The following is a 25,360-nucleotide window of genomic DNA, read 5'->3' on the forward strand; positions in this document are numbered from 1 at the left end:
TTTGGTTTTTGATGTGGTATATTAAGTGAACTCACCACTGTATATTCCGAGTGTCATTGATCTTGGCTTTTCTCAAAGTCTAAATTTACCGCTTTGAGAAGAAATGATACGTTGCACTGATAGTCAAAACTGGCTTTGCTAAGTGATAATTTTAGATGGTAACAGCAGTTCTGTGCAGCGCACTGCCCCTCTTCAGTGTTTCATTACTCATTGGGCTTTTAGAGAATGAAAAAATGCTTTGACTGCTTTTGTATTAAGACTTTATCCCTTGGTGTGAAAGGATTTTGTTGCACTCCATTCTTTTTTTCTGTCTTTATTGTCCTTTCCCTGAGTCTATTCTTGTGAAGGTTGAGAGGGATAATTTTTCATGGATTTAATCATTTCAGTTTTTAGACACATGAATTAAATGCACTAGTTTAGACTCATTGTCCTTTTTGTGTAGTGTCCTGTCTTCAGTCATTGTCCAAAGATGCCCTCAAAAAAACTTGCAGTAGAGCTGCCAATGCCTAGCAATTAGCAATCCCTGGACCACAAGCTCTATCATCATTTCCAGAAACTGTTGGCATTAGTAATAGGCCTCTGTATTCATGTGAAATGTCCTATCCTTTTCTGTCTTTTTTTTTTCCCTGCATTTTTCTGAAGGGTGCATCAATTACAGTGGTGTTTCCCGTGTCAGGATGAACATTGATATGAAAAGATGTCCCAGCTTAATACAACTGTAAATAAAGAAGATCAGACTGGGCTGCATGTTATTAGTTCATAAAGAAATTTATGGTGACTGGTAAAATGTCTTAAGCAGTCTGAAGCCTATCACACTATTTGCACCTCAGATATTCCCCTATAGCTAAATCTTGCAAGGACTTAACTGAGGGGTGAGGGAGCAGACTTGGTTTTGAGGCAGGAGCTCCTGCTGTAGGAGTTGGAGCAAAGGAAGAGAATAGACTACTAGTGGGGAAGGAGTTCTGGAAGAAACTCCTTGGCTGCTGTATTGTTTTGTTGTCTATTTGCACAACACAGTCTAGTTGTTGGAAAGCCTGACTGACCAGTTAGAGCAAGGATTATCTGCCCTCTTTTATTTGATTTTGTTGTAAGCTCCCAGAGGTTTGTGTAAAGGGGGGAAGGGGAGAAATATCTTTCCTCTCTCTCTTCTGGGAAGTCAGCAACTATCTTTAAAACCTTTTTTTTTTTTTTAAATAGCATGAGAGTATCGGTTAAATGCATTGCAAAGAAAAAAAATGCATACAATAGTTGTGTGAGCAGAAAGTACAGTAACATCAAAAACAAAACTTTGTATTCATTCGTTAAGGAGCAGCATGACTTTATAATGTATGATCCATGGACTTGAGTTGGTGGGATATGCTACCTTTAGAAGGAAATTGCATAGTATATGTTGCACTTAATGCTGCTATCTTTTTCTTTTGGGATGCGTGTAGTTCACTTTTGACAGCTCACTGATTATTTTGTTCAGAAAGGCTCATAAAGGGTTCTGGGTTAAGTTCAGAAATTTGTCATTGTACAGTAGGCTCTGGATAGAATACTGAGTGTTACTTGTGTTGGCATTAAATGTTTGCCTCTAAGTAGATAAGCTTTGATAAAAGAAGAGAGAGAACTCATGATTGTAGGCAGGACTGTCTTCCTAATTAATTGGCTTCTCTGTGAATTCCTTTTCTGTTGTGTTGAATAGGAGAGGGGAGAGGGGTAAGTGGCACAGGAGGCAAGGGTCAGAGGAAAAGAAAAAGAGCACAGTCCTTCACAGGAAGTGTTGTACTTTGTCTGTATCCCTTCCCCTCAATATAAGAAGTCCCTTTGAGAAATAGGGATAGAAAATAAGTTTGGGTGTTTGGTTTTTTTTTTAATTCTACTTACTAATACGTATTCTGTATTGCTAATAGCTTAGAAATATATCCTTCACCAACAAAATTTAAAGTATAAATTCACCTACTTTTAGTTCCAGGATTTGTAGTTTCATTGTCTTGTGTGATGCTTTTGCCAAATGCAAGCTGCTACACAATATCAGAGCACTGTGTTACTTCAGTTCTAAAGAAATCAAAATTAAAGCTCACAGAACAAGACAAACTGGTATTAAAAATTCTGTAAACTCATTGTGCCTCCAGATCAACATGACACTAAAATTCAGCTGCTCAGGCATTTCATCAGATATCTACAGTCAACTTAAAAAGCTTTAGTAACGTTTTAATTTGCATACAAGCCCTATACTTCTAGTGCCTGGTCAGACTCAGTTAGAGGAGTTTTATAGATATGTTACTGTTGCGGTTTCTTTTCAGTAAATTGCAAAAGTATACTGGATTTTTTGTTAAGAGATGCTGAAGGTGAACCTTTTGTCTTCATGGTTTTGGTGGTGTTTTTTTTTTTTATAATTTCAGATAGAAAAGCTTTGAGTCCTCATCAATGAGCTGTTTAATAGCTTCTGTTTCATTCATTTTGTGTATGGCTTAACTTTTGTTTGTAATCTTTTGAGAGATCTAACTGTAGCAAGGGTACAAAAGTGAACACTATGATTTCTCTCCTGGAAAGAACTGAAATTTATCTTAGCTTTCCAGTGGAGCTTAACATTTGTGGATTTCTGTATATCCCTGAATATATTCTTGGGTTGTGGTTACCGAAGCAAATCTTCATTAAATCAAATGGCAGGTCAGTCTGGAAAGCTTTTACATTCAAGTTTGAGTTCTTCAAAAGAAAGGAACTAACTGTAGAAAACCAAAATAGCAAAGTCCTTTATAAATCATTGGCTGCATCAGCGATGCAAATCGAACTGAACCACCTCTTGACCTAGGTCTTGTGAAGTAGAAGGTTTGTTATTATGTTTTAGCTAGGTTGTGAGCATGCCAAGCTTTGTAGTCTTTGCTGGCTGCTTCTTCAAAGCCTTTTGCAATTCACTGCCAAATCAGGGTTGAAGTTAGTTCTGTCATCTGGCCTACGTTTTAAACACAGCAGTCTGCTTGCTGTATCTCAGCAATAATAGTCGATGAAAGGACAACTGAGAATAAGCTTATCTCAGTTAATCTATTGATTGAAGAAGCTGGTTGACCAAGTGGAGGCTGAGTAATTGTGATGGCTGTCCACAGCTGCTGGGGAGTGGAAAAGAGACTATGGGCTACAGTAAATGAGTGCTGTAGCTGAAGTGTTTTTTTTTTTTTTGTTTCTACATGTAGTGCCTTGGTACATGAAGTAGCCAACTTCACTATTGCTATGGATGAGTTTCATCATTGTAAAATACCCTGTGGATCACCAGGCAACATCTGCCAGATCTGGCTTGATGGTGCTGGTAACTACAGGGATTGGTAGCTAGGGTTGGAGGTACAGGATAAGGACTGCAGAAAGGATCCGGAAACCCTGCTCTGTCACTCCAAAGTTGGTTTGCCCGTATCGTTTATATCTAAGATAATAAGAAGGAAGAATGCAGCTAGCTATGGAGCACTTGCATATTTAACGCTTACTTACACACTTGCTTCTGGTGTGGTCTCCTTGATCAAGGTGGATGAATTGCTTTAGAATGCAACTTCTGTGAAATAGCTGCTGCGTTTTACAAAAGGTGAATGAGCTCTAAGCATAGAGGAGGCTAACAGTTCAACTGCTGCCAGTTTTTGTGGGCAAGGTCACTGCAAGTTGTGTTTCACACTACACAAAACTTCAGGTTTTGTTCCTGAAGTCTGTGGTTTCCCCTGTTTCATCAGAGCAGTAATACAGGAACCTCTAAGACTCAAAGTAACCTGACTTGATGCAGCCTTAGACAGGGCCTTTTCCTTTTAGGTTTCTTCTGTGAATGTGCTGAGAGTGACAGCACTGCAACTGTCCCCTTCTCCCTTCCTCTCCCACCCCCAATAATGTTCTCTTGCCTTAGGGCAAGAAAGTGGGTAATCTGGAGTGATAATTGGTTAAGATGTGGATTTACTTTGACTCCAGACTTGAAATTAATATGTGAACTTTTCTATTCCCCTAATAATTTTGTTTTAATCTCTTCTAAGATACCATCGTTGTGTAGTTATGTTCATGAAAGTCTGAAGTGGCCCTCTTTTTCTCATTTCTTTATCTTACTGCTACAGGAAATTAAAAGTTTAAACGGAGGTTGGCCAGGAAAATAAACTCTGATATTGTCCATGTGTGGTTCTTGGTCAGTAGCATTGCCTACAGGCCAACAAAAATTGAGAAATGCAGATTTAAAGGCTTTGGATCATTAAGACATTCAGAAAATGGGATTTCTTATGTGGAGTTCCATAATTAGATTGATTAAAACAACCTGTCTTCTGAAAAATGCTGTGCAGGCTTGTGTGCTAAAAAGACACAAGTGTCTGTCTGGTACAAGGCATGATGCAGTGGTGGTTGGTTCCGTTACTATACGATCACAACCTGAAGCTGTTGACTACATGTATGTATGTGTGTATGTACACACATAAAATATGTGTGTATATATATGCACATATATGTATATGCACAGAAGCACATGCACATATCCCCTCTACTAGGTGAGAGAGAAAACCTACAATCTGAAAAAATCATAATTTCTGCGAGGAATAAAAGTACAATTCTGTAAAATACATCTTTTCCTGTGCATATTTGGGATTAGTGAAGGCTGAATATTTTGCTATACTTGTCCAGTCATTACATTTTCTATTCAATATTTAATTTCTTTTTCCAGGGGTGGATATTTTAACCAGTATTTTGTATTTCCGCAACTTGGCACTTGTCTCTTTTGCAGGATGATTACAGAGTCTGCATGGATTTTAATATCATTCGGAAAGATTCTGTGCCTGTTTGTCCTGTTGATGCGTCAGGCTGCTTCACAGCAGAAGTGACTGACTTTGCTGGACAGTATGTGAAGGTTGGTGGTCTTGGAGAAAGTAAATTACTATTTTATTAAGGACAAATTTTATATATGGTAGAAGTGTTCTTTCCCTAAGTGGCTTTGTCTTCAATATGTTTTCAGTAACTGGAAAAATAAAAATGTGTTTTAACATTGTTGCAATTGTTTATTACCACATCTGAAAAAAAAAAAAAAATTTGAAACCTAAGTAATACTGTGTTTCTAGTAGCAAAGGGGACGAGCAGTATCTCCTGCTTGCGTCCACTGCAGCAAGACTCTCGCTTTTCCCTTTTTTCTTATGGAAATGGTATGTATGCAGTCTCTAGGCAAGTGTGCAGAGGCGTTCTTTACCTCTGGATGACTTCTGAATTCACAGATGTCGTCATTAAGTTTATACCAGCCAGTTAGTGTAACATGACTTGTTAGAGGAGAGAAATCCAGTCATTTTCCCCACTTGTGGGATGTGTTGCAATGTGAATTTCCTTGCCAACAGATGCAAGAGAATCCATGTAAAAAGAACCCACAGGAACCCCAGGTTGCCACAGACACAAATCCACAGAAAGGAGTGCCTCTTTAATTCTGTGTGCTAAGAAAATGAATTGTTTTTAGTTGGCTTCCTGTGGGTACAGTTTGATAGCAAAGTATGTTCCTGTAAACACAATTTACTTGAAACAGACATGAAAATCTTGTATTGCATTTGAACTCAAACAGCTATCATTGCTTGCTGCTGTATGTTAAGGCAAATAAAAGAACACTGGAGGCTACACAGTTTATCTTCTTGCTGGTAGGAGTCTGAAGGCTCTTGGAAAATATTCTTATGATGCTGAATTCTTAGCTTATGAATATTGCTGTATCATAAATCTTTGTATATTTTTTTCTTTCTTAATGTCGACACTTGTTTGTTCAGTAGAATGTCTTCAATTATTAATGTACAACTTTCACTTCCAGCTTAGAAATTAAATCCTGTTTAGTTAGTTAAGTGTTGCAAAAGATGCTTCAACTTCTGTTAACTGTAGTCACGTTAGAGGAATGTGTTGTAATGAAGTCTAAATATTAGGTAAGAAGCACTATGTGGCTTCCTGCCACGAAATCAGAAGACTCAGTAAAAGATTTAAGATATTAAATCGTATGAGTTCTGGCTTATATTGGTGCTACAGAAAATTTGAATTTTGTATGTAGTTGTGTGTATGTCAGAACAGAGTTAGGGGCAAAAAGGGACTGATGCTTTACACTAGGATCTGGAGAGCAGATAACTTTCCAAATGTAGTGTTTTATAGTGCCTCGGCAGTAAACACATAAATTGTATAGAAGCTTATTGGCTTTTTGTGTGTGTAAATACTGGATTATTTGTAGGGGTTTTCTTAATTTGGGTATTGGAGACAAATCCTGCAGTAGCTTACCAAAATAGTGACATTTGTATTCGAAAGAAAATTTTTTTCTTCTGTCTTTTCAGGATGCAGATAAGAACATCATTAAATTACTGAGAGAGAAAGGCAGACTGGTTCACAGCAGTAATTTTAAGCACAGCTATCCTTTCTGCTGGAGGTAAGGAGAGAAGTGCATATGACTTTAAGATTGAGGGTTTTAACTGAGTAGTTCTTCATGTTTGTCTCATTTTTCCCCTCCCTTTACATACTTAGTTTTTTTAACAAGACTTAAAAGTAACAGGAGTCAAGGGTATTGAATTAGGAGAGCTCAAATTTTGGTATAGCAATCAAGTAAATTAATTTTTTTTTGTCATAAATCTGATGAATTTAAATGTAGTGCTGAAATTTTTTTCTGTTATGATTTTTGGCTGTGTTTTTTGTAGTTTGAAATTCTCATTCTTCAGTGTTGCATGTAGTACTGCTGACTGCCTTTTCAAGACAGCTATAAGAAGTCTAAAAAAAGCTTATTTTCTACACAGCTAAGTACTGAGTGGTGGAATAGGATATTTTGGTGCCCTTTGAATTGTATCCAAATAAGTATATTGTGGAATGTCTTTAAATATTTGTGTTCAAACTTTCCATGTTTTGTATAAAATGGCTATATTATAGCTGTTGTCATAGTTACTTCTTTTTAACCTTGTGAAATTACTTCTTTTTTTGGAGTCTGGTAGAACCCAGTTGCTTATAATGTGGAAACATCTGTAGTGTTGATTAAAATCGAAGTTAGCATTTATCCACTGCAGTGGGTAGTAAGTGTAATACATAAATATGTTTTTCTGCTCATTCCTGAATGGAGTTCACAAACAATGGTTATGTCTCTGATCAGAAACAGCATTGATGTGTTTATAATATCTGTGGGAGCTTCTTAGAAATGTTTGTTTTTGTCAAATAGAAATTCAAGATTAGCTCTGGAATGTCAGGTGGGTGGTTCAGCACAGTGGCCTGTCAAGAATCTTCCTTCTCAGATTGCGAATTTTGCAGTTTGAAGGAGGACTCCATGGGCCTTCAGTATAGTAAAATAACATAAGAAGCTTCGGTTATAAGAAATACAAGCTAGACAAATTTAACCAAGAAATTAAACATGTTTTTCTTGGTGTCCTCTCTCATTTTAAGGGTATACAATTGCTATTACAAAATTGAGGGGAAAAAAGAATAATCATAGAACAATGTCAAATTTCAATAAAGCAACTTCAGTAATCTTTTAGTAGAAATATCGTATTAAACTGTTTTCTTACAGGTAAAGACACACTTGAAAAAAACTAATTTCATATCTGAAATGACTCGAACATTTTGTCGTATCTGATGCATACAGCACCTCTATTGAAATAACTGTGATAAAAGCTTTTCACTCTGCCTAGCTTTAATGCTGCTAGGTGAAATGTTGTAGCAGTGTGCATTTATCTTTCATCTATGGCAAGAATAACCTTTACTTGCTCTTGAATAGCATGATTGGTTTGTTTCTAACAGCTACCTAGAAGAAGAAGGGCGATTGCTCTTCAAGTGTTATGTCCTTGATGATGTGGGACAGTTTTTGAAGAATGGCAGCCCCCAAATAAACAATGCTTATGTTTTTCTTATGTAGCAATTCAAATGTACAGTCATGGCCTTCTGAGACAAACCAGTAATGTAGAAATGCTGATTCTGTAGAACATACTTAATCCTGCCACTCTGTTGACATTTTTGTTGATTGATGATAAGTTGCAGGCAGCACCTAGCAGCAAATTATCTGGTGGGAAGAACGGAATAATGGATTCTACTTGAAAAGCTCATTTCACTGCCATCAGAAATCAAACCATAATTGGAATATGCTAAAAGTAGAAGAGTAGTTCTTAAACTTCGAACATAGTTATAAGTTATTTTGATTAATGTAAGAAAACTTAGAAATCAGACTCTTCGAGTTAATGTACTACTTACTGTTCATGCCTTTCCCTGAAACCAGGCAATTGTTGAATCCTTAGTATGTTGAGATATTTTCTCTCTTACATATCATCAAATTAGTGTCCTTCTCTACTTTTTCTTGTTACTGTAATATGTAGTAATTTTCTGTCAACCAAACTTAAAATCTGAGAGAGGAAAAAAGTAACAACTTAGTAAGTACACAGTAGATAGTTTTCAGTTAGAATTCCCCTTCATTGGAATTGCTGAAGACAGAGCTCATTGGTCAAAAACACTTTATGTAGATGTGAGATCTTGAGAGTCTATACGGTCTAGGTAGCAATTTAACAACTCTGAAAGACAGCAAATGTAACTAGCATGACAGCTGAAGTGTCCATCACAGCTACTGTGAGCCATTCTGTTAGGGAGCAATATTGATGGATACAGAGCTTTGTCTTTTTCAAGCCAGTGAAAGCAAAGCCAAGAAGCATCTTTTTGTCACTTTTCTATCATTTGTTTCCTAAATTGCTAGAAAATAGAATGGGAATAAGGTCACAATAACTGGTGCTGTTCAAAACAGGTATGAGAAAATTACTGAGAGTGTGTAGTGTCCACAGAGAATGGTCTTTTCAATCTTTATCTTTTCAATTATAAAGATTGTTTTGCAGAGAATGGCGATTTTGTGGCACTGCTAAGGAACAGGCAATTTGCTCAGATGCTTTGGTTTCTGATAGAATTCTAAAGGACATATTTATACGAGGAACAAAACGTCATTCAGTTGAGACAGAGAGGAATGCTTAGACAGGAGTTTTGTAAGCTTAAGTCTCTGATTTAGGTCTGGGTGTGTTTTCCCTTGTCTTGTATTGATGGAAAATACAACCCAGTAATGGGCATTTCTCATTTGATTCTACAGCAAAGAATTGAACCTGGTTTCCTCGACCCTCTCACCAGTCATGAGGGGCAGAAATGTGTAAGATGTTACTGGTTGGGCGGATTTTCAGTATGTTCCGTTTTTGTCTCTTTCAGAGATTGTACTTGGCAGTACAGCTAGAAGAAAGAAAATACTTGGGGAAACTCTGCCATCTCCCATTTCTTACTACCTTCGTGTAGGTGGAAACAGCACTCTGTGGGTGCTTTGGAATGGTTACCGAGTATCATAAAGTTACAGTGTTAGATTGGAAGCCTGGGAAATGATCACAGCTTCATCTGCTTGTCTTTTTCATAGATCCTTTGTGTCTGGAGCTACTTTAGCACTAAAGCTAGTCTTCCATCAGCCCCATCTGTCAGCTGGTTACATAGATAGAGGTTGGGTACCAGTTTATTGTCCCAGCGTTCTTTTTGCAATATATTAAGGCCATGTGAGAATGTGTTATTATCAGGTTCTATTCTTCTTGTTTCCCAGTAGCTCAAGATCTTGTATGTGATGGCAATTCATCATTCTCCAGCACATCTAAAACAAGATGCTCGGTGAAACTAAAAGACTTCTGGAGTACCTCATAGCTTGCCGATTACTTTCTTTTTTACTGTGTTCCTGCTGCTGTGCGAGGAGTTCACTGAGCTGTTCTTTTTTTTTAGGTGTTAGGACTTAAATTTGAGAAGCAGAAATTTCTAGCTGAGTATGTTTGCTAGAGCAGCTAGTAGCTAGAACACTACTACGTTGTTATTGCTTTGAGCTCTTGCCATTTCCTGTATGGTTATAGATACTTTAAAAGATACAGATTGAAATATATCACTTGTAGTTAAAAGGAAATATATTCTGAAATATAGTATTAAGAGAAGGGATGTGTTATTTATTATTGGGCTTTATGCAATGTAAGTGCAGTTTTTCAGGTTTGAACAACTTTGCTGTGGGTTTTCTTTTTTTTTGTTGGTCAGGCAGGTGTACCTCTAGGGAGTGCTTCCACTGTGCTGCCCCTGTGAGTGGCAGTTTTCATTTACATTGTAGTCTCCGGTAGTTTGTGAATTTCAAATGAGTCTTTGCTATGGGTATAAGTAAAATGAATTAAACTTTTAAGATGGGTCTTTTACAGTAATGACTGCAGATAATGGTAGTTTCTTGGGGGTCTTTGCTTTCAAATTATTGTTGAGCAAGTGTATTTCTGAGTTCTGAGGCAAAGTGACTTAAAAAAAAGAAGTATTTTAAGAAAAATTTTGTGGGGTGGATTGATACTAAGGTAGAATGAGCTTTTTGTCTCAGTGTTGTTGAAACGCTCTGTACCCTTAGGCAGATTCCATCCCCTAGAGCTCAGTTGCCCTTTTCAAGTTGGAGTAAGGGGATGGATGTGAAGGATTATAAGTGTCTGAACTCTCTTACGGTGACTTTCACGCACTATTTGATTACCAGATCCGTTTGAAGGATGCATGGTACTTGAACAATCTCTCAAAACCTTAAGCAGGTGTAGTATGGAATTGACAAATAAGAGACTGGGTTGAGACACAATGCAGTCAGATGCTTAGAGATACTAATTTTACTAGGTAATTTAGGGAATTTGTCAATCTGTACATTTTGCCCTATGGTGTTCCCGTTTCTAAGCAATGCCAAGTTCTGAATCTGTTCCCACCCTATATGGGTTTCACTGAATGTTGAAGTAAGGAATGTATTAAGATGCCTTTATAACTTCTTACTTTTGTATGTTTATCTGGATCTCTTTCTTTCTTTCTCCTCCTGGAATGGGACATTCTTCTAGTTAACCCAGGATACTGTTACTTCATCTTTATGATTTATTGTTATTCTTTTAAATACACGTAGTAAAACCAAAGCACAATGTATTCTGGCTTTTCAGATTGATGTATGCATAAATAAGATACGGAATGAGCTAAAGTGGAGGACGTAAATATGACTCATTTCAATACTTACTGAAGTTCACGTTATTGTACTATGTGGGAACATAAACTTCAAATTGAAGTGGTGTTTGAGTGTTGTCATGATTTCTGTTGCTATACAAATTACTTCGTTTGCTGGGTTTGAAGGCTTTTTAAAAATTTTGTTTAGGATTTAATTTTAAAATAGTAGCTCACATAAGTGTAACAGTTTGTAATTTAAAAAACAAAATAAAAGCCAGCCTTTGTAACTGATGATATTTCAGGAGCAACAATGAATTCGGCCTATAGAAAGGGGATTGTCATGTGGAAAAATACATTTTAAAGAATATTTTATAAATAATGTAGCACTGAAAATGTTTTTGCTTGTTTTGCTCCCTTCCCCATCACCTTCTCTCTACAGGTCAGATACTCCGTTGATATACAAAGCTGTGCCAAGCTGGTTTGTAAGAGTGGAGCATATGGTGGAGAAGCTACTGGAGAATAACGCCCAGTGCTACTGGTAATGTGGTTTGTTTTTTATTTTTTTCCTTTTGCTCGGTATTGGGGGACGTGGGGGTACGTGTGTGTGTGCCAGAACTTTACAAAGCTCTATTTCACTGTTAGTGTGCTAACTTACCTTCATATTTCCATTCTGTCTTTCTAAGCCACTGTTGCTGGAATGGGGCTGGTAACCAGTTTAAAATTGTGTTTTATCTCAGGTTTCACAAGTGTGCCTCAATCTGGTAGAGCAATGGGATAGTCTTCCTGGTACAAACAGATATAACCTGTTTAACTGGGTATCAGCCCAGTGCTTGAACATGTTTGTGCGCTACTCCTTTCTTGTGTTGAGAAGGCATTCTTTGCTTGTGTAAAATCCCAATAAGAAATATATTTTAGGGTGCAAGTAAGGTTGAATACATACTAATAATTTACAGTGAAGTATGTTAGAGGCTCATTAAAAGTATCCTCAAATCGTATTATATGATCCTAAGAAATTCCGCATAAGAAATGCCGCAAGGGAAAATCAACCTCTGGAAGCATGAAGGTGCCCAGTTAAGCCTCCCAAAAGGGTCTGCTAGGGAGAAGAATTTAGGCAGCTAAACTCTGGGTATTTATTATTCCAAATTAAACTAATTTTTAGATAAGATTTTTTCTTTTCATCTAGTTATTACAGATAAGGTTGATGCTTTTGTCATAGGTGGTTTTGAAGGAAAAAACAAACCCAGCCAACACCCACTCTGCCCAAACTCCCCACAACACCCACAAAAACCCAACCCAATTGCCCTAGCTTGTGTCACGGTTGTAAGGAACCTCAGTTTCAGAGGTTTAAATCAAAATTTTCTACCAGTGCCAAAAATCTTTATATGTATATAAGGAATATGAAAAATACTTGTTTCCTACATAAATTTCAAACAACATATAAGTTTTAGATGACTTAATTGCACTCTTAAATTAGCAGTAAGAGGGAACTGTTGGTGATGGTAGCCATTTTAAGAGTCAGTTATGGGTTTATGGTGTGTTAGTAACAAAAGGACTCTATCTTCTCCATCTCCGTAACTTTTATTTTTATTTCTCCTCCTCTCACAAATAACTTGTGCCTGGGAAGTTGAGAACAGGTGGGGAAAATGTGGGGGTTACAGCCTCGTTCAGTTGTACTGTGTGCCGTTTCAGTTGACGTTCAGTCTTTCCGTATGAGGACTGTAGGAGAGTTGGGATTCCACCCCTGTGTGCCCCTGCTGAGCAACTGAAATGGCGTTAAAGAAGGTGACTCAACTTTCAATGAACAATTACAGTTTATGCTGCGTTTTTTCATGGACAATGGTTAGCAATTAAATTCTCCATGAGCAGCTTTTGCATAACTGCTTACGTGGTACAAGCACTGTAAATACTGAAATATGTGGGAAAAGTTAGTGATCCATGATACAGACTGTCCAAAAATGCTGCAGCGTTGGCTTGCTAATAAGCACATGCCTAGTCTGGATATGTAAGAAGACTTTATAGATTAGTAAGTGTTGCTTTCTGTTTGCCATAACAGAACATACTGTGATCCTTCTTTGGGGGAAAAATAAGCTGGAGAGGGGGTGAAAGTGTTTGTTCTTAGCTTTAATTAGCTTTCTCAAGATGCTTTTACTGTTTTGATGACTGACAGTAGACCTGCATACTTAATTTTCACATGAACATGAGAAAAATGTAATGATCCTATTAAGGAAGTGTTTGAATGGTTGAGATAGTTTCGCTTTTCCAGAAGCAAAGCTTCAAGCAGAAACTGCTAAGTGATCTCCACTCATCCAGGAGACATTAATAAGAATTAGTAAACAGTTTGAACCCTACCTTACCTCATCTACACGCTTGGGTTTTAAGTGGTGCTTTATGTAAGTGTTAAGTAGTGGGGATACAAGTGGAACCTAATGTGAGAACGGCTGTTGCACAGGTTGGGTGGAAAGACCAGGCAATTGTATTAATTGGCAATATTCAACAGGCTTGGAATTAAAGTAACCATTTGTCCTTTAGGCAACTCTTGAGTCTCAGCGTAATTCTGTAATTGACCGTAAAACTGATTCCTCAAGATTCCTCTCAAAACAGTATGGCCTTAGAGATTTTGAGAATCTTTTTGTGGAGAATATGGCCTCAAGTAGAGCTGTATAATCACTAAATGATGAATAAAATAATATTAATAGATATTTCCAGTGTGTGATTTCATAATTACTAATTTGAATACTCTGGCTTTTGTTATAGAAAGATGGCTTTTAAAATGTAGCTTTTTAAAAGAAAAATGCATTACTCATAAGGTTTTTTTCCTATGTTCTCCACTGATGTCAGTTTTGTTTGGGATGTGTCTTCTTAAGCTGATGTTGAGAATGCTGGCATTCATTTAAATTTTGGGAACTCCATGCTTCCCAAAACCTACTTTTTTGCTTTTGAAGAGACTTGATCTTTGAAAGTGTCACAGGAATAATCCCTGGCTTTTTAAAAATTTATTTTTGGACTCTCTGGGGCTTCAGCATGTCCTGAAAATGAGAAAATTTGGGATAAATGCTTTTCAGACTATATTAACCTTTGCAAAATGAGTTTGACTGCATTGCTTTTTTTATTCTTAAAAATGACTGATAGGTATATTGTCCCTTAAGAATAGCTGCACTCTTTATAGATATCCTTTTTGATGAAATAGATTAAACATAGTTGTACAAACTTTGCAACCTGATTGCATTTCTAATTAGTTTTTTTAATGAATTAGCCTACTGATAAAGCCATAGTTGTTAAAAATTTAAAGCCAGCAACTGTGTCTTCATTTTTCAAAATGAACTTAACTATAGCTTTCAAGAATGATTACCTGAGTAAAGTGCCAGCATTTTTGTAAAATCAGAAACAAAATCCCCCTTTATTCTTTCTCCCAACCTTATTCTGATCAGAGTGGGAAATAACTTGTGCTGGAAGTTGCTGAAAATGCAGAACTGGAACAGTATTTAAAAGCCTGTGTTTCAGCCTTTAATCCAAGGTCCGTTACTGAATCTTCTCTTTACCACACAACTGGCAGAAGAGATTGTGCGGGGTGGAAATAAAAATATTGCAATTGGAAAAAAAAAAAAAAAAAAAGTTGGGGGACTATATTCATACCCAGACAGCCTACTGCTATGGTACTTGAGAAGAGGGGCAGATTTGGCTGCTGTGCAATTCAGGGCTGTCAGACCCTGGTTTCCTGTTACATGGGTAGGGAGAGTTAGGTGCAGGACCAAAGCTGGGTCCTGGTGTAAGTGGCCTGGATTTCAGCCGTAATTGTTTGTTGTAACTATCAGCTTATAGAATGATTTGTTGAAAGAGTATTTCCTATGTAACCACAGACAAGCAACTAAATGATGCCACCTTAGATTCCATTGTATAATATAGGACTAACTCCTGTCATCAGAGTTCAAAGTTGGTATAAATTAAAAATTCTTAAGTTAATTGAAAGAGTAAATGAGTGCAGTTTGTACTTACATTTCTAAACTGTTGTAGCTCACACTTATGGCAGTGTATGTAGTATTTTTATACTTGCAGATTGGTAGAAAAGGCTCTGTAGACTGTGTAGTTTGTACTTAAATATCAGCTTTGAATTTTTTTTCCTTAATTTTTATTTTTTAAAAACCTCCCTCACTTGAAGTTCTACTTCAGTAACTCCTGAAATATTTACTTTTAACTGTTGACAAGTTTCTAGTGTTAGAGGCTATTGCACAGTTCTGACATTGTTTATGTAAGATGTATAGCACTTGGTGTAGTGGAAAAATGAGTGGAAGGAAAGCAGTGATGGAAAACAGTAAGGGACTTCAAAGAAGCCAAGCCTTTTGTTCTTGCATCTTCTTGGCATTGGAAAATTCAAGCATTGTAAAAAAAGAGCTTGAAGTATAGGTCCTTAGTTGAAAGTATCCTTTTTTTTTTGGACTTCCGTTACTTAAACTGTTAGTTCTTATTGAAAATACCACACAGAACACATCCAATAGGCCTTTTTGTTAGAAGTGAATTTCCTGGTTTGCAAAGTGTGAATTTGGCACGTTTCCTGCTGTTCCTGTACGAGCAGTCTAAGACCAAGTGTTTTCCTATGCGTCAGTTGAACACATTAATCTTTTGAGAAGCTTTTGATCTTGGTCTTTCTAATCTTTGACCAGCCGCCACCTTTGCTGAATAGCAAACTGTTTAGAAAGGGGGGATTTCATCACAAATTATGCCTAATCTTGTATCATAAACCTGGTAGGGTGTGCAGAAGATGGGCTGTACAGCCCACCTGCAATAGAAAGCTAATGTATGTTCTACTAAACATGTAATTTTTGTGCAGATGAGAAATCTGAGTCTGTAGCAGCAAAGAGAGAATTTAACGTCATAAGGGAGTTGTAGCATAATGGAGAAAATCAATTACCGAGTCCCTTGTTTTCTTCCTTTTTCCCTTTTTCTTTTTAGGCTGTCTCATAGGATATTTTCTTTCCTAGTTTGTTAGCAATAATAAATACATTTTATCTGAACAGTTTTAAATGCATCTGGTGTGTGTGCGTGTGTATTCCACACGCACACTTTTTTTTTAATGTGACCATGCAATTGTAACTCTTCTTTTTGAATCATCGATCGCACTTTTCTTACTCAAATTAGGTCTTCTCTCTAGTGGCGATTGTGAGGTGTATAGCGGCGTGCAGTCACTAGATGGCAACATTTCCCGAGGAAAAAAATCAGACTACTGTCATTGCCTACGGTAGGAAGTGAAAAGAAATTGCTGCAGGGTTAGCCTTGTGGTTGTCTAATTTAGAGCAGCATTAAGTCAGAAGATTTTATTACTGGCTGTTATCAGACATAGTTGAGGATTAGAAGTGAATTTTGAGGCTTGTTCTAGTTGGTTTTGGTGGCTTGTGTTCTGCTGTGTCCTAATTTTGCTGTTTCTTGTCAAAGCTTCTTCAGCAGAGATTGCCGGTTCTGTCATAAATAGAGCAGGTATCTTTTCAGTCCCAGTGAATGGTCATCAAAAGCCTGTTGTTTGGTTCAAGTAATAACTTATTAAATAAGACTCCAAATGTCAGTTAATTAAGCAATTATACTACCGTGTTCTTAGGCAACTGGTAAATCTATCTGCATTTGCAGTACGTTGAATGTCTGCCACCTTTATAGGATTTCAAACATATTTATATAAATAAATTGAAATGAATCCTAAGTGATAATGTTGTTTAAAAATACTTTGTAACTAGAAATGTTAGAATATTCCAAAGGAAAGTACGCAGAAAAGTGAAAGCTTCATTTCTCACCGGTTTCAGGATGAAGGGATTCTTGCCATCATTGGTAAAATAAAAAATGTTAATAGCAACTAGCGTGGTGTCTGGGTCATACAAATAAAATATATCAGGATTTTTTATTATGAGTGTATCACAAAATTGGAGGTTATGGCTTCACTTAATCTTGACTTGTCAAGCAGCTGTGCGCTGCTGACGACAGGGTTGTGATGCAGTCTGCAGCAGCATTGCAGTCTCACGCTGAAGTGTTGGTTGCTATGGGAACCAGGATAAAAGAGTGAAGAAAAACATTGCTATATCAAAATGATTGAAAGCACTATTCATTTAGCAAATGTAAGCTGCATATAAGCAGAAGATTCTCTTGCAGTGGTGGAGGCAACCTGAACTCGTGTGGGGTATGTGGTTGTGCACCATTCTAATCGGCTTTTGTGAACTGAGGAGGAGAAAGAGTCTGCTGCAGTGGAAATTCTGTGTGCTTTGCAAACAGCTGACCTTTCCTCTCTCTTCCCTTTCCTCCCTCCTGCCTCCCCCGATGTTTAATTAGGTCCGTGATATAGATTGGCGCTAATTAAAGTGTCAAAAGGGCATGAATAGTTGCTTATTTTATCTCCTTGAATTAAAAACCATTAAAAATCAATTTGAGGGCATGTTGAAGGAGGCTTGTTATTAGAGTAAATTAACATAATGGAATTTAAGACTTTGTCTTCTAAGGGCTGGTTAATGTTTAAAAAGAAGAGCAAATTCTACACCTAAAACAAAAAAAAATCAGCTGGTATGCTATGAATTTAAACATATCCATACATGTTTAGTTCAGTGACATCAGATAACTACTTAATCAGCTTTGGGTTTGCTGTTACAACTCAGCTATCTTCTGGAAGAATAACTTTCTCCTTTCGACAGATAAGTGATTCCTGATTTCAGACATCACTTAAAAAGTTACTGACTTGCCAAATGAAAGGATAGATCTGGGACCATCTTCTCGGAACCAAATGTATCAAATGTGGAGTGCTAATCTGGTATTAGAATTCCTAATTCACGCTATTTAAGGTAGGGTTTTGTTTATCAACTTTATCATCTAACACTTACAGGACTATTCTTCAAATAATTTGTAAGTTAAGAGCTTCCTTCCATTAGTAATTATGAAGTAAATCTTATCCAATACATAAAGTTGCTGTGGTTTTTCCAAGAATGTCAGGAATAAAATTACCTGATGAGAGGAACGATGAAAAGTGATAATGGATTAGTATATGTTTAGCTAACGTCTTAAACAGCTTGTAATGTTAAATTGATGATAAAACATAGGAGACTTGTGCTTTGGCAATATTTGTCAGCTGTTTATTTCAGCAGCGATGTTTGTGTTTATAGAGAAGAGGGACAGGGACTGCTTTGAGACAGAGTTCCTGTACCCTGTGACAAGGGCAAGGTGAGCCAAATCACAGACTCATGCAGAGCACATCCAAGCTTTGAAATGGAATAATAAGTTGAATTCAGTGTTTGCAATTGTTATGAGCATGAGAGAGAAAAACTTCAAAATATACGTACAGAAAAGGAACACATCTTGATCCTTTTAATAAATTTCCTTCTGGATTATGTAATAATTTAGCTCTTTTGCATCCTGCACATTTCTGGAGACGAGTCAGAAAGCAAATATACTAATTTTAATTGATGCTGTTCCTCGGGTATTAACTGGTGACGAGAAGTCACTGGATCGGCAGCCATGGTAGCTTCCCGGTAGCACATCGTTGCAGATGGTCCCTAATGTGCTGTTTTCAAATGCATGCCCACTTTGCTGGGTGACTTGTATGCTGGGTAGTACATAGACTCTGAAGGCAAAGAAAATGTTTTCTGTTGTAACAAGCTAATAAATGTTGTTAAAGGACTGGATTTTGTTTTGCTCTTCATGGGATTTTTTTTTTTATGCTTGTCAAACGGAGTTTTTATTTTAGACACTAAGAGAGGATGTGGGAGTTCACTGTGCAGAGGACTTAGCAATGCATGAATTTAGCAAAAGCCCAAATCTGCTTCAAAAATAGGAACAGTCAAAAATGGACATATAAATTTGGAGCAGATTGATAATTTTTGTAATCTCTAATTTATTAAGATAGAGCTTTGATGTTGGGAGAGTAAGATAGAAATTAGTATTCAAACAGGTTAACTGATGTACTTTCACTGAAAATCTTTCTAGTTTATGATTTGATAAATTGATATTTATTCCTTTGTGTTGTGGAGTTCAGTTCCCTGAACTTTTCAACTGCTGAAATGTCTGCATCCTGCAGTTTTAGTGCACTGTCCTGGGTGCCAGGAAAGTAGAAATAGCTATTATCCCATACTGTTCTACAGGCATGAATCAAGAGCTCCATGACCTGCTGAGACAGCACTCTCCTTAACCTTGCTAAATGTTTGAGAAAGAAGTACGAAATCCTACATGTGTCATTTTGCAGAGAAATTTGAAGGTCAAAACCAGCACAAATTGTAGACCAGTTGGGAAATTAAAAAACCTGTTTCTAACAGCACAGTTCTAGGAACTGCAGCAGGATTGTGTTAGGAGAGATGTCGCTGCTTTGATTTTGGCTGCAAACTCGTGGAACTATTTGATGCTGGAGCTTGACCTTTTCTGAGATGTGAATCTGTTCAGTGCCGTTAGCAGTGGGTGGCTCTAAACAGGCTGTAGCACTAGTCACCTTGCTTGTCATACCCAACTGTAAATTCACTGGAGTCACCAGTGTAAAACTGAAATTTATACTTTAGAGCTGAAGGGGGTTTGTGACAGATGCCTGGTTAAACGTGAAAATCATTCATATTAGATATGGGAAAGGGCTTTTTTTTCATACAACTGTTCTAAAATAGAAATATTTGTGTGGGCGGCCTTGCTTTTGTTTTAGTCTTTTTATTCTTTTTAAAGCTTCTGAACACCCATGCTGTGAGAACAGTTTTGATGCCCAGGGGTCAGTGTTTGTAGCTTGGCAACTTGCGCAGCTGTTAACTTTCAGGGGACTATTTCAGCTTTCTGGTCTAGCCAAAATGTCCTGAAAGCTAAGAACCGGTGTTAGTGGTGATTCATGGTTTTAGTGCAGTCTTATCAAAGTCACAATTCTGTTTGCAGTGTGGTTGGGAATACAGATGGGAAAATTAACTGGGAATTATGAGGAAGACTGTGGGCTGATAGATTAAACATGATATAGCATAGTCTCAGGGTGAAGCCAAGTATCTTCAATTACTGCAGGGGAGAAAAGGGAGCAGAATTCACCTGAGGGCAGTGTTCCTCAGGCTGCCCTCAGTCTCTTTAGTTGAGTAAAATAAACAATTTTTCTGCAAATTTAAGAAATTACTGCTTTGTGTAGATGGAAGAGTAAAAAAAATGCTTTCTTAACTGATTATATATACCTGTGGCAGGATGTTTTTATTAACATTTAACAAGAGAAATATACCAAGAAAATATCTAAGAGGACTAAAATGAAATGGGGAAAATGCTACAGAAACAGTAACCCGTTTCTATCAGGTGTTAGTAACAACATTGTTGAGAATACTCTGTTCTGTCTTCCCAGCCTAGTGAAATATTTAAATAGAAGGTGCTGCTGACTTATTTTTTTTTTAATATATTTTCTTGTGATACGTAGGTAAGTCAGAAGTGTCAGACAGATATCCGTAGCTAAATCTAGTGAGACTAAATAAAAGGAACAGGCTGTAGTCTTGAAGAACTGCATGACTGGCGAGGCTGTTCTCTGTTGCACATACCTCCTCTAGCTTGTTCCCAGTTAGTGGCTGGATCTGCTGTTCGGTTTCTGGGTAACGTGTTTGGGCAGCATCTGTGTGGTGGTAAGAGCCAATTGTTTTAAGTAACGCTTTCTTTGAGTGATGGGCTCAAAATGTGTTTAAGATACAGGCTCTTTTTATTTCATTTGATGGCTGTGTCAGTGTTATTTCTATATTGTACCTCTGAAGTGCCACAAATCACTGTTGCAAATGTGGTTCATAGTAGATGAAGTGGTTTGTGTTTTATGTTCCACTAAAAACTGGCAGCAGGGTCAGACAATTTTACCAGAAGAGGTAAATTATATGCTTTCATAGCTCAGAGAGAGAGAGGGAGAGAGATCACACCACATACATTTTTTTTGTGGTTAATGTCCACTTTGGGGATAAAATTAATTTTTCATGCATGTTTTGAGGAGGCAGAGTTGAAACTCTTAGCATTTTAATGTCATTGGGGGATTGTTTCAGCCTCTAGCTATGTTAAATGGGACTAATAATTTCAGCTAATCAGTGTCTAACAACTTCTGAAAAATGGAAACTAGTTTAGGAGTGATGTAAAGAGAAGTTTTCCACATTAGTGGAATGTTAGGCGAATGCTAATGATCTTCCTACAATTTCCACTTGTGTTTGGAGAGAGGGTCTCTTAAGGTCACCACAAAAAGTTAATACTAATGAGTCCCACTCTAAAACAAATTGCAAAAGCCTGTATACATTTCTAAATTTCAAAGCAGGGATATGCATGTCATGTGAAACGTTAGTCACTGAGTTTCATTTTTTTTTATATTACATTTTTGTTTACGAAGTGTTACAGAAGATAATTTGCAACCAAAAGTAAATCTAGAAATGATTAGTGAAGCTGTGGAACTTCAGGCTGATACTCAAGTGAGTCTTTTAATGGTAGTTTTTATCCACCTGAGACAACATTGGCATCAAGAAGTCTTCAGATCTCCACATGGCATCATGAGTAAAACTTTTAAAAGACAGTAGCTTTCATTTTTATCAGTAGATATTTGATGGATGCTCACAGTTACTTCATATATCTCCCACTGCTGGGCCAAATCCCACCTTAGTGTGTCATGTGAATCCATTCTTTTAATTTTTCCTCTACAGGATTCTGTCATTTTTGTTACTCTTGGGGCTGATCTGTGATTAAACATAATTCTTCTTTAAAAAACCCAAAAGTTTGATAGAGGACCAAGAGCTTCAAAAACAAAAGGTAGAAAAGACCATATGTTTTCTGTAGTTTGGCTGTTCCTTTCTTCAGAAACTCTGGTCTCTAAATCCAGCTCATACTTTGGGAAGGGACCTTCTAGTTACACTGGAAAAACAAACCCAGAAAAACTTGCCATCAATAACTCAATTCTAGAGTTATTTGTATTATTGTTAGCTGTTCATTTACAGCTTCTGTGCATCTATGACACTGTCTTAAGGTTATTCTTCCTACGACTTTCATTTGAGGTTGGTCTTCTTAAATGCACCTTAGGGGCTTGAAAGGGGGTATATTGTTGACCTCAAAACCCATTGTTTTTCCTTATCTGCTATATAACCATTGTATAAATAGTTAATTATTTGTTTACATCACAAGAGAAAACAATTGGTTCCTAATCAAACCATTAGGCCATTTAGCATATCCAGGAAACTTGCTAGGCATCAGATTCTGATGTTAACCTTTGAGCTCCAAAACACTTTCATATGATGAAAAATTGTCTTTAACATCCCTCAGAGAACACTAGTGTTCAAGAAAAGTTTTTAGCAAGCACTGATATGTTTCAGTGGTTGGTGGGAGTGGTGGTTTTGTTTTTATGAATTGGAGAATTAAAAGTGGAGATGATAAATAGTGTGAAAAGGCTTTTTTTTGTAGGATGTATCAACCTGGGATTTCTTTATTCTCCAAGCCTAAAGGTAATTTGCAGTTACCTGGATGCCCATGCATAATGCAAGGTGCTTTTGATGCTATTGCTCCAGGCTTTTGAAACTTCATAATTTCATTCAGCACCAAAATCAGTAACTGGTATTTTTTTCTCTATGTAAAATAAAACAGCAGTATTGGTTTCCACACTTAGCCATAATCCTCCAACGTTGGACTGTCCTGAGAATTTTTGGACGTTATTTCATCGTTAATGAATCTATTGTACGTTGCACACATTTTTACTGAGTTAGAGTAAAATAAACATGGTATTTTTCACTTCTACAGCTGACTTGAAGGTCAAAGAAAGGCAGAAGAAATGGTGTTACATCTTTGGCAGCAAGTCTATAGGCCTTGCAATAGCCAGTGCTGTAATATGAATGCGCTCCAATTCATGCGATGTGCTGAAATTAACTTGTTTTGTGGATGAAATAAAATATAGCCATTCTTACTAATTTTCATTTGAGTCGAATGTAGTGATAAAAGAATACTTTTCTTATTTTTGGGCCAGGGTTCCAGATTTTGTGAGGGAGAAGCGTTTTGGGAACTGGCTCAAAGAGGCACGAGATTGGGCTATATCTAGAAACCGGTACTGGGGAACACCCATCCCTTTGTGGGTCAGTGCGGATTTTGAAGAGGTGAGTAAGAAAACAAAGGCTTCCAGTTGACAGAAAAGCCTGTCAGTGTACGCTGTTTGCTTATTTTGATAGACTGTTACATCTTTGGCTGCTTCAGTCTTAAGTTCTATTAATATGTCCTAACATATGTATATCTATAATAGGTGATAGATATATGCATATGTATGCGTATATTTGTGTGCCCATACACGTTTTCTTTGCTTTTGCTTGAAAACTGCAAGCAAGTTTTCTTGTGTTTTATATTAGAATTAATCTTATCTTTCCTGGAAGAATTTGCAGTGATGGTAAAACTAATGGAGATAACAAATGCAGTGAGAAAATGGCAAGGAAGAGATTTTTTTACCCAGTCCTTTCAGTCTGTTTTTGAAATTCTGATGCTTGGTTACTTCAAGCCAAATGAATTGCTGAAGGTGTAAAAGCAAGTCCACCATAGGAGAACAGTGAAAATATATATTTGCAGTGCTACAAGTGTGAATATAACAGGGTGTAAAAATGTGAATCTAGTGGAATGATGAAAGTGTATAATGGGAATGCTAGAAATGAGTTTTTTGAAGTTGTAAGGTACCCTGCCATTGGTAGCATAAAGCGAACTGCACAAGTGAATACAGTTTATATCACTGCTGTTTTCTAAGTGTCAAATCCCCAAGTTTTAAAACTGTTTCTGAAGATAAATTTTTTTTCTGTGTGCGTTAGTTCCATTAGATACGTATGATAAGTCCTTCCTCATGCTGGAAATAGGAAATGCTAATCAATGTCAGGATGTCCCTGGCGGGTAAATAGTGATGCCTGCATCCCAAGCCTTTGTTTTTATCTCCCTTGATTTGAAAAAGTTTTAATTTTTGGTTTACATGTGGAAGACCTCAAATAGGAAAATGTATGCCAGAAAAGTATTTTGTTTTCTTAAACTGCACTGTTGCTTAGATGTGCAGATAGATAAAGCATATAGATAAAGCATGTTTCATTTCCTCTTTGTTGGAAATCTTGCTGAAAGGTACAGAGATATTGGGGGAGGAAGGGAGTTACTCCTTGCAATTGTGATTTCAGTATCTAAGAAAGACTTGGCATTTGTACTATGAGTGTGTTTGTAAGTTATTGGCAAACCAAGGGCTTCTGTCTCTCATATAATAATTTTTAACATTTATTCAAAATTTTTAGGTAGAAACTGTCAGTCTTCAAACTAAACTTTAAGTCCCTTTTTTGGTATAACAGGGTTTTTAAATAGAGAAAAGGCTTTCAGTTTTGTGCTAAAGTATTTCAAGTCTTCATTCTACAGCTGAAAAAGATTGTGTAAAGGTTGTATTACTCCCACTCCTTGTGTCTAATAATATTTCATTTTCTGTCCAGTCTCCCAATGTCTGTATTCCTATGTGTACAGATTTTTTTGCTTTTTCAGGTTTGATTTGTTTGTTTTTAATAACAATGTGATGTCTAGCTTGGAAGATTGACCTTTCCTTTGAAATTAGCTGCCAATATTCCTCAGGGCTTGGTGTTCTGAATAATGATAGAAATACCAACAGATCTATTCTTTTTATCCGTAGATGTTATACATTTCTGTTTATGCTAGAGTCTGAATGTTGTGCTTCAATAGTCAAATATGGCTTCTGGACCATGCTAAATTTCAAGTGGGGGTTTTTTAATATTCATTCTCTCTTTATGCTTGTGGGACGCAGCCTAAAAACGAAGTACCATTGGAACCGATAGGGAACTTAAGACCTAAGTGACATCTGCTCTCATATAGAAATAACATTGACTCAGAATTTCCTGACTTCAGTTTTACTGCAGCCTAGTGCCATGTGAGATTGCAGAACCTCCTCTTCATGTCTTGTTCTCAAAAGAACACTTCGTCGCATGCAATTATGCTGTGCATATTAAATCCTGGAGAAGTAATAACAGTTCCTTATTTACTATACAACAAGGTGAATTAATTGGTATTAAAGTGAATTTTATGACAAATCAATATCTGGTTTCCCACAGTTTTATTTTGGCTTTTATTTTTAGTTTTATTGTAGCATAATTGTCAGGTAGAGATGCATAATGGAAGTTAAATTTTGAAGCTTGTGTTTATTACCACATTTTTGCAGATAGTTTATCGTTTTAAGCTCTCAAATCTCAATGATTTCCTCAGTGGAGGAACACAGCTCATTTGGATTAGATAATAAAATTCTTTAATATACACCCAAGTTGATAAAGTGGACATAGGTTAATTTTATAGGACCTGCATACATATTATAGTATTAAATATTCAGTGACGTTCTAGAAATTCTCTGATTGTTTCAATGCTTGTCACTCACGTAAGCTGTTAACCCTCCACTGGTTTTGGTGCACCCAGTCTCGCATAACAGATTTGGAGCAAGAGGTCTCTGCTGTGTTCTCCTGAAGAACGAGGGAAATTCTGT

The 25,360-nt window shown here is 36.9% G+C and overlaps 1 protein-coding gene across 1 annotated transcript in view; it reads left to right on the plus strand.

Moving 5' to 3' along the window:
* The window catches only part of IARS1 (isoleucyl-tRNA synthetase 1), a gene marked incomplete at its 5' end in the record, with an annotated part of 105,938 nt that overhangs the window by 24,489 nt on the left and 56,089 nt on the right, over nt 1-25,360 (plus strand). The window contains 4 exons of the mRNA XM_082487808.1: nt 4,718-4,840; nt 6,276-6,367; nt 11,348-11,446; nt 22,838-22,964. Coding sequence (XP_082343934.1) covers nt 4,718-4,840; nt 6,276-6,367; nt 11,348-11,446; nt 22,838-22,964 — 441 coding nt within the window. The remainder of the gene's footprint in view (nt 1-4,717; nt 4,841-6,275; nt 6,368-11,347; nt 11,447-22,837; nt 22,965-25,360) is intronic.

Source organism: Vanellus vanellus (assembly GCF_965231255.1).
Source record: "Vanellus vanellus genome assembly, chromosome: 9".
Lineage (NCBI taxonomy): Eukaryota > Metazoa > Chordata > Aves > Charadriiformes > Charadriidae > Vanellus > Vanellus vanellus.